Consider the following 10,333-nt stretch of genomic DNA (forward strand, 5'->3'; position numbering starts at 1 on the left):
GGTCCTAACTGGCCGGTTCTGGGACAACAGTCCCAGGCGGTTTAGTTTCTTAGGAAACCTAGACCGGTTTGCCCGCGGCGCGCCAGGTCCGCGCGGCCGCAGAGACTCCTGGGAAGCGTGGTCTTCCGGTGCCGGCGGTTCGCGGATGATTCTGGGAAATGTCGATCGGCTGTGGGCTGCGCACTGGGTCCGTCCCGCGGTAGCCTCAGGCCTGACGGCGACTCCTAGGCTCAGGGACGATTCTGGGCAGTGTCGTTCCCGGAGGTCGGCGGCCGTTGCCCGTTCACCAGCGACGCGGGGCGTCAGGTCCGCAGAGGTGCGGGCTCGGGGCGCCTGCGGGGACGGTGAGGCCCCGCTGAGGACTCCGGCTAGTGTGAGTCCCGGGGGCGGCGGCGGGGCTCAGGCCCTGGGTCTGCCCCGCGGTGTGACCCCGGCCGGTGCCTTGGCTTTTCCTGGCCGCCTTGTCCTCCTGTGTAAACGCGGGGTGATGACGGCGCCGACATCTTGGCGCTGTTGTGAGAGCGAAGTGGGCGCGTGAGCAGACGCCAGCCACAGTTGTCTTTGGGTTATGTCGTCATGAAGCCGGCGCTTTGCAGTTGTGTAACCTTGAACAAATGGGTTCGGTATCTTGGAATTTCAGTTTTGTCATTGTTTAAAAAGAAATCTGGAATAATGTGAATGCCGACCATGCATAGTAATGAAGATCGAACGAGCTGATAGTTGTTACCGTTGTTTTATGAGGCTTTTATGTACAGAATAATTGATTTTCCCCGCAGGTGGCACCTGGTAAACGGTTAGCCCTTGCGGAGAAACAACCTGTTAGTTCCCAGGGAGAGATTGACGCCCTGGAGAGTGATTACCAGTGTGCTTTTCCATTATGGTGTGTCACAGGTGCCGCAAGATAAACCTGATTTTTCATGACTGCTTTTCCCTGCCCTTCTGTGCCCTCAGGACACTGCCCATCTCTAAGATAAGAGCCTGGCAAGAGGACTCTGTTGGCTGTTGGGAAATTGCAGAGTAATGTCTCAGGTAAGTCAGTGTGTCCCCAAATCTTCCTGAAACACTTTATCAGGACTGTGTGTTTGCTTCTCCTGCCTGTTCCCACCTAATTAAGTCTATTTAAGGGATTGAATCTATGGTTCCATCCATATATATAGGAAAGATGGAGCCCACAAGGTATTGTCCTCCTCACCCAGTGGTCCTCTATTCTACAGTTTTCTGCTAGAAGACTTTCTAGTCTTGCCAACGTTTTAAAACTACAATTCACAATGCAGCTTTGGAATGTAAGGTTATTTGCTTTATGATTGTCAAAACTGTACCATGTAGTCTCAAGTGAAGAGATGTTTGCCGACATCCTTGATTCTCCCTTTGACTTATAACTCTCAGATCCTCTAGTTGGAACTAAGTTATACGCTGTATACAGAATCTGACCCTTAGTTACCCCATCACTACCACCACCACTACCACCCCGGTAGTGCTAGCGATAAAGCCACCTGGATTATTGCGGAATCCTAGCTGGATTCCCTCCATCTGCCCTTAACCCTCATCGGTCTGTTCTTAGTACAGCTGTTATTGTGACCCTACTGTTATATCAATTCCTATCATTCCTCAACCTAAAAGTTTTCAGTGGCTCTGAGTTACTTCTGCAATGACCTGTTTGTACAATTAGGCCATTACCTCTCTGATCCCACCTTCCTTCTCTGCTTCCTCATTCCTGTGAGCTCCAGCCACTGTCACCAGTTGCTGTGCCATCCACGTGGAATATTCTTCCCCGACATAGGCACAAGCTTGCATTCTTATCTTCTTCCTGTGTTTGCTCCGTGGTTACTTTCTCAGAAAAGCGTCCCTGAACGCCTATTTGCAATTGCGGTCATCTTCTCTCGCCTAGCACTTCCACTTCTCCATCACTGCTTTGTTGTTTTCCACGGCACGTGTCACTCACTAGCTGATGTACTGTATATTCAGTATACGCACATGCTCATTGTTTGCCTCTTCCTGGTGGGAGAAATGTTTTTTCTTTTTTGTTGTCTGTTATAGCTTCAGTACCCAGAGTGGTACCTGGCACCAAATAGATGCTTAGTAAGTAATTGTTGAGTGAATAAGATGAGTAATGAAGAACTGATGGGGCAGAATCATGGCATGGAACGTGAAGCTTGCACAGGAGAGAACATGAATAGCAGATGTACATGTTGGGTGAAGTCTGTTTTCTTGGAGAAATTAGATAATTAGAATCGAAAAACTGGTGTGGTGGCACATGCCTCTTTTTCCAGCTATTCGAGAGGCCGATGAGTTGAGAAAATTTCTTGAACCCTGTGGTATGAGGCTTCATGAACTATGTTTATGTCACTGCACTCCAGCCTGGCGACAGCAAGAAAAAAGTAACAGCTAAAGTGAACTCATGCCAAAATTATTAATTGGTTCATCTTCTAAACACTTGTGAAGTACCTGTTAGGAAAAGTTGTAGATGAATTTCGGTGTACACCGACACACAGGACTTCATGTTCTAATACAGTATTGTCTAAGAGAACTTTTTGCAGTGGTGGAAGTGTTCTGCACATGTGCTGGTCAGTACGGTAGCCACCAGCCCTGTATGACTATTGAGTCCTTGAACTGTGGCTTAAGCAACTGAGGAACTGAATTTTAAATTTTATTTATTTTATTTTTACATTTTAATTAATTTAAATGTATGTAGCCAAATTGCCTAGTGGCTACTGTATTGAGGATTGCAGCACTGGTAGAAAAGTAAGAAAGCATAAGAAGTTAAAATAAGTGCTAGGATAGATATCCTATGTTCTTTTGGGGACAGAGATGAGTGAACACCCCAGGCTGCCCAGGCAACTGAAGGGGAAGAACTTGTAATCCCTGGCTCTAACTTGTAATAACCTGTTCATCATAAAGCTATGATAAATGTTTTTTTGATTTGGGATAAAGGGAATTAACTAACACAGTGGCAACTACAATTAACAGATGAATTTAGGATAAATTATGTGTAGCAAATTGAACTGTCAGGTCTTACTTGATTATTTGGAAAATGTATGTATTGGATTGTATCTGCTTGGCTATAAAAAAGATGAGATTTCTTCCTGTCCTTTTAATCTCATTAGTGGATTGCCTGTGAAGTACATCACAATTGATTTAATGCTTATTAAGTAATAAAACTGTGTTTTTTTCTACATTTGTGGAGAGGATTTTCTGCCATTGGCAGGAGATTTGAATTTTAATTATTTTCCCAACACCTGGGAAAAGTAAATTCTGCCTTTAAAACCAAAGACCAGTATCACTGGTGAATATGCATGCAAAATATCCAAATAATGTAATACAATACTGAATTAACTGTCAGACCTAAAAAATTACCACAGGCAAGCAATTTGTTTCACAAATCAAAGACAGTAATAATGCTGTATTAAATGGATATATTTTTTGTACATAATATAATTTAACTAGCCAATAAACTACTATTGAATATTGAAGCTTCCAAAGTTTTACTATTTTAAGTAATATTGTGAAATGAGTACTATTGAAAGGAATTTCTAAGCACATCTGTGAGCATTTCCTTAGAGTATTTTCTTTGAAATGTACCCTTTTATTTTTTTCCCTTTCCTTTCAGGTCCTATTTAAGGACTATCTAAGACAGTGGTCCCCAACCTTTTTGGCACCAGAGATCAGTTTTGTGGAAGACAGTTTTCCCACAGAAGTGGGAGGTGGTGTTCTGAGGATAAAACTGTTCCACCTCAGATCATCAGGCATTAGTTTAGTTCACATAAGGGGTGTGAATTGATCCCTTGCACGCGCAATTCACAGTAGCGATTGTGCTCCTATGAGAGTCTAATGCCATAGCTGATCTGACAGGAGGTGGAGCTCAGGTGATAATAGTCATTTGCCTCCCAATCATCTCCTGCTCTATGGCCCAATTCCTAACAGGCCACAGACCGGTACCAGTCTGTGGCCCAGGGGGTTAGAGACACCTGATCTATGATATGAAACCATCCTTCAGTCTTTTCACTCAGAGGTCTCATATTTTAATTATTAAATGTCTGTCAGTACAAAGTTTAAGTATACACCATAAATATATTTTTCTTTTTTGTTTATGAATCAGTTATATGTATGTTTTAGTCCATTGGTGCTGCTGTAACAGAATACCACAGACTGAGCAATTTATGAACAATAGAAATTGACCTCTCATGGTTTTGTAGCCTGGGAAGTCCAAGATCAAGGGGCAGGCATCTGGCAAGGGCCTTCTTGCTGTGTCCTTTTATGGTGGAAGGGTGAAGAGAAGAGAGAGAACCAAAAAGGGGCTCAAATGCATTTATTAAATAAGCCAGTCCTAATGATGATGACATTAATCCATTCATGAGGGCAAAGCCCTCAAGGCATAATCATCTCCTAAGGTCTTACCTCTCAAAACTGTTACAATGGCGATTAAGTTCAATACATGCTTTTTGGGGGTCACAATCAAACCATAACAGTGTATGTCTATCAGTCTTTAATATAAAGATTTTTTTTTATTTTTGAGACAGAGTCTTGCTCTGTTACCCAGGCTGGAGTGCAGTGGCACAACCTCCGTCTCTTGAGTTCAAGCCATTCTCCTGCCTCAGCCTCCTAAGTAGTTGGGATTACAGGTGTGAGCCACCACACCTGGTTGCCCATTTTTTGTGAGCCTTAGTGGATCATCCTGAGTATCCCATTTGAGAGACAATCGCTTTAGCCTCATTTTTTAAATTACTTACCTAGCACTTAAGCTGTAAAAGATATAACTAAATACTTGACCCTGTGCTGTCAAATGTCAAATACTGATTTTTAAAAATTCGTGTATTTCTGTAACTTTTAGCAAAATTAACTCTCCTGAAGCAAAGCTCTCATATTTGTTTCTCACCCTTATTGTATAATAATTCTAATCACATACCTGTCCCCCTTATGGTTTAGTAATTCCAACTACATACTGTCCTATTATTACTTAACTGAGATCACATTCCCAATCATTGCCACAATTCCTGAATCTTATTCCATTTCTCCCACAACCAGGCTAATTTTACCCTTTCTTCAGTGACAGAAGAGGCCTGGGCTATGCATGAGCCTAAATATATTTGCTATTTCAGGTGACATTTAGTGATGTGGCTATAGACTTCTCTCATGAAGAGTGGGGATGGCTCGATTCTGCTCAGAGGGACTTATACAAGGATGTGATGGTCCAGAATTATGAGAACCTGGTCTCTGTAGGTAAGGATATCACCCCTTCCACTCCATTAGGGGCTCTTTTGCCACTCTGAATTGCTGGAGATCCTCCTAAGTAAATGGCTGAATTTCTGTAGCATGTTCCCAAAGAAATGTGCGGCTCTGTTGTGCCCCTGAAGCTTATCTTTCCATTTCAGTGAACACCCTTCATCCCTTCCTGTGGTCCCTCATGTGATGCCTCTCATAATAGAGGACCACAGCTTAAACAATTCTATATTCTTCCTGTAAGCAGGTCTTTCCGTAACTAAGCCATATGTGATCATGTTATTGGAGGATGGAAAAGAGCCCTGGATGGTGGAGAAAAAACTGTCAAAAGGTATGATTCCAGGTGAGTCATGGTGAACGAGACTAAGGAAGATTTTGTTAAAGATGTTTATAGAGAGTGTGGAAGCATTTTAGGGATACTGTCTTCAAAGATCTCAGATAGAAATGAAAAATTGAGGGATATTTAGCTTAGATTTTCAAAACAATTGTTCCTCTATCCCAAATTATTATCTGTGTTACTCATGTCATCTAATCAGGGTTAGAGGTTTTTGCCATCATAATAATTCAATTGTTACTCTGTTCATGACAAAGTAAGGCAAATTATTCTTTCTTAAATCTACTTAAAGAAAAACCTACTGATAGTTTTAGGCTAAGAAAAGCTGTCAATTAGATGAGAAATCACTTTTCTAAAGCTGAGCCTTATAGATGAAATATGAACATATTAGAGGAAAAAACGAACATATATAAAGATGTTTCTAGGAATAATATTTTCTAATGTCCGGTAAATGACATGATTCACACAGTTTCTTCATAACCTCGGAAAGCCTAAATCTTTGTCACATATAAAGAGCATTTAGATTATTTTGTTTTTACTGAAACTGTTTAAAGTAGAAATATCAATTCTGTATTTTAAGTGTGTTAATCTGGCAGCAAATTGAGATTAATTGAATGTTGGAGAAAAAGGCTATGAGACAAAATGCAGTCTTTCACACATGAATATAGGCACAAAATGATGGCTTGGAATCCAGAATGCCTTCCACATTTTATTTTGATAATTTCCTTTTTTTCCATACTATTTCATTCATTACATGTATTTTTCCCATTTCTGTTATCACACTCTGTTCCTACTTCTGTGAACTTTGTATTCTCTGCTCCATTTGAGCATTGTTCAGAAATCATTGAAATATTTGAGTTGTCAGAGCTATGTGTTTTGTGGGGGCTTCATTTCTAATCCAGTTCTCCTAATTCCACTATAGAAGTTACTTTTCAAGAAGTAAAAAAAAAAAAAAAAAAAAAAAAAAAGCAGTGCTTTACTTTCTTGATGTATTTCAGATTGGGAATCAAGATGGGAAAGCAAGGAATTATCAACAAAGAAGGATATTTATGATGAAGATTCACCCCAAACAGTAATAATAGAAAAAGTTGTAAAACAAAGTTATGAATTTTCAAATTCTAAGAAGAATTTGGAATATATAGAGAAGTTGGAAGGGAAGCATGGAAGTCAGGTAGAGCATTTCAGACCAGCAACTCTCACCTTTAGAGAAAGCCCCACTCCAGACAGTATTTACACCTTTCATTCAAAGTCTACTCTTTTTGAAACACAAAAAATTTCTGCTGAAGGGAATTCACACAAATATGCTATATTAAAGAAGAACTTACCAAAAAAGTCAGTTGTAAAAAATGAGAAAATCAGTGGTGGAAAGAAACTTTTGAATTCTAGTATAAGTGGGGCAGCCTTCCACCAGAGCAAATCTCTTACCCTTCACCAAACTTGTAATAGAGAGAAAATCTATATATGCAGTGAATGTGGGAAAGCCTTTGGCAAACAGTCAATCCTCAATCGCCATTGGAGAATTCACACAGGAGAGAAGCCCTATGAATGTCGTGAATGTGGGAAGACTTTTAGCCATGGCTCATCCCTTACACGACATCTGATAAGCCATAGTGGAGAGAAACCTTACAAATGTGTTGAATGTGGGAAGGCCTTTAGCCATGTGTCATCACTTACTAACCATCAGAGCACTCACACTGGAGAGAAACCATACGAATGTATGAACTGTGGAAAGTCTTTTAGTCGTGTGTCGCATCTTATTGAACATCTAAGAATTCATACGCAAGAAAAACTCTATGAGTGTCGTATATGTGGAAAGGCCTTCATTCATAGGTCATCTCTCATTCACCATCAGAAAATCCATACTGGAGAGAAGCCTTATGAATGTAGAGAATGTGGGAAAGCTTTTTGCTGTAGCTCACACCTTACTCGACATCAAAGAATTCACACTATGGAGAAACAATATGAATGCAACAAATGTCTCAAAGTCTTTAGTAGCCTCTCATTTCTTGTTCAGCATCAGAGTATTCATACTGAAGAAAAACCCTTTGAATGTCAGAAATGCAGGAAATCCTTCAACCAGCTTGAATCACTGAATATGCATTTGAGAAATCACATTAGATTGAAACCCTATGAATGCAGTATATGTGGGAAAGCCTTCAGTCATAGGTCATCCCTGCTTCAACATCACAGAATTCATACTGGAGAGAAACCCTATGAATGTATTAAATGTGGGAAAACCTTCAGCTGTAGTTCAAACCTTACTGTACATCAGAGAATTCATACTGGAGAAAAGCCATATAAATGTAATGAGTGTGGGAAAGCTTTTAGCAAAGGCTCAAATCTTACTGCCCATCAAAGAGTACATAATGGAGGGAAACCCAATAATGTGGTAAGTGTGGAAAAGCCTTTAGACCATATGAATCACTATACATGTGAGAAACCTTACAGAAGAGAAACCATATGAAGCAGTGTTTATCATGGTAATTTTCATTCCTAGATTCTCCCTTATTTAACATTAGAAAAATTTATACTGGGGAAAGTCGTATGAATGTGGTGACTGTAGGAAGACTTTTTAGCAAAGATGTAGGCCTGTTTGTTTATCAGACGTTATACTGTAGGGAAATCATATGAAGACCATACATGTGGGAAAATCTTTGTCAGTGTTAATCCCTTAATTGACATAAGTGTACTTACACTAGGAAAAAAACCCTGTACATGTAGCAAATGTGGGAAAGACTAGGCAATAGGAATCTTTTACAAACTCCTACAGGAGAGAAGCTGTATGAATGTAGAAAATTTAGAAATTGAGGGAAGTCTTCAGTTCCAAGTGTATCCCTTATTCTACAGCAGAGAACTCAAAATGGAGAGAAATCTCATTTAAGAGATGTAGCAAAGTGTTCACTAAGAGTGTTTTATCTTGCTACACATCAGAAGATTAATGGTAGAACAACCTGAAGGATTTAGGAATTATGTGTAAATCTTTGCAGTCATGCTATTTGTAAACTGGATTCTACAGGAGAGCAAATAAACATTATAATATGCATTTCTTAGAGCAGTAGCTTTCAGTTTCAGTTGAGTTATACTTAGAAATTCTTTTTAGCTAGTGGACATGTGAAGATATTTAGTCACCCAGAGGAGCCAGTGTTATAATGTTGAAAATTAAAGCTGCAAAAGAAATAAAGTGATGTTAATAAAAGTTTTGGCATCTAATAAAATCATTTTGTATACCACAAACTCTTTTACTGTGACTATTTCTTGTAAAAAAATTTCACTAAGATTAGCCTTAGCATAGCCTTTAGTTGGAGACTAGCAAACCTAGAGAAAAATCACCTGCTCTTTGTACTAAGAATAGCAGTATTTTGGGCCGGGCGCGGTGGCTCAAGCCTGTAATCCCAGCACTTTGGGAGGCCGAGACGGGCGGATCACGAGGTCAGGAGATCGAGACCATCCTGGCTAATATGGTGAAACCCCGTCTCTACTAAAAATACAAAAAACTAGCCGGGCGAGGTGGTGGGCGCCTGTAGTCCCAGCTACTGGGGAGGCTGAGGCAGGAGAATGGCGTAAACCCGGGAGGCAGAGCTTGCAGTGAGCTGAGATCCGGCCACTGCACTCCAGCCTGGGCAACAGAGCAAGACTCCATCTCAAAAAAAAAAAAATAGTATTTTGATGAGGATAATTCAGAGTCAATTTCCAGTAGGCTTAATTAAATACATTTCAAGAAAATTTACTGAGCATCACTCATGTGTATTACACAGGGATGGAATACAGGAATTCAGTAGTTCTGAGCTTAGTGATGTGTCAAAATCACTAGGAGGGTTTATTAAAGCACAGATTGCTAAGTCTGAATCTTAGAGTTTCTGTATGAGTTGATTTGAATTTGCATTTTTCATGTGTTCTCGCCGTCCAGAAAGCACATTTTGATAAGCATTGTAATAATGAACAAAACAAATGTGATATTTTTCTCACAGGGATGTTATCTGACAAGAAAGATGGATAGCAAGTAAATTTGAAATAATTGTTTACAAGTGCTATGAGGACATAACCAAGAAACAACATACTATAAGAGATCAGAGCAGGCTTAGCTGGATGTGATTTTTGAAATGAATCCTAAATGATGAACACTAATTATGTAATGAGTACTACTCATGTAGCTATGTGCATCCCTGCTTGTGCCTTTGCATGTGTGTATGTGGTGTACTGGGTGTTATTCTAGGTAAAGTGGACAGTCGAGTTCTGTCATGCTTGCTGCAGCTGGACTCCATGTTCCCATGTCTAGTTTCAGATTCTGTGGCTTTGAGGTAGTACTGCTGGCAGCATCATTGGTTTCAGCAACCATTATTTCTCTATCCCTGGATCATAGTTATGGGAGTTTACGTTGAAGTCACTAGTCCAGAAGTGTTCTCATTACTTTTACAGCCTACCTACCAATTTTGAAAGCACTAATTTACAGCAATATATGCCTTGAAATAGTTAAGAGAGTTTTTGTTCTGTGCACTGAACCTTGACAGACAATTATGGTTTGTAAGGAGGGAGGATGGCTTCAGATATTCTAACTTCTAGATAAGAAATGGAACAGTCTCACTGGCCCTGTGATTAGAATCCTATCTTGTGATTAAAAAGGTAATACAGATCAATTTGATTTGGAGTGTATGGACACTGATGCAAGTGAAGGGCTGTGATATGGATTGTGCTTCAGATTTTGTTCTATATCTTGGGTGAGTAGTAAGATACGTTGTTGTTTTAAAAAGGAACATTATAGATATAATTCTGGTGTGGAATGAG

General features: G+C 40.1%; 1 protein-coding gene across 28 annotated transcripts in view; it reads left to right on the top strand.

Moving 5' to 3' along the window:
• The first annotated feature begins 147 nt into the window (after window positions 1–147).
• Window positions 148–10,333, top strand: part of ZNF181 (zinc finger protein 181) — a 103,711-nt gene continuing 93,525 nt past the window's right edge. For 3 of the 28 annotated variants that reach the window (XR_013410466.1, XR_013410465.1, XR_013410464.1), the window contains exons 1-3: window positions 148–1,029; window positions 5,097–5,217; window positions 5,465–5,560. Coding sequence is in view for 21 of the 28 variants with exons in the window: in XM_015123530.3 (XP_014979016.1) it covers window positions 1,021–1,029; window positions 5,097–5,217; window positions 5,462–5,560; window positions 6,550–8,015 (1,695 nt within the window). In the remaining 7 variants the exon portion in view is untranslated. Of the gene's footprint in view, window positions 1,030–2,088; window positions 2,194–5,093; window positions 5,218–5,461; window positions 5,561–6,549; window positions 8,786–10,333 lie in introns of those variants that run through there. The other 25 variants (XR_013410462.1, XR_013410461.1, XM_015123530.3 and 22 more) reach the window with 24 other exon arrangements.

This window comes from Macaca mulatta, chromosome 19 (genome assembly GCF_049350105.2).
Source record: "Macaca mulatta isolate MMU2019108-1 chromosome 19, T2T-MMU8v2.0, whole genome shotgun sequence".
NCBI lineage: Eukaryota > Metazoa > Chordata > Mammalia > Primates > Cercopithecidae > Macaca > Macaca mulatta.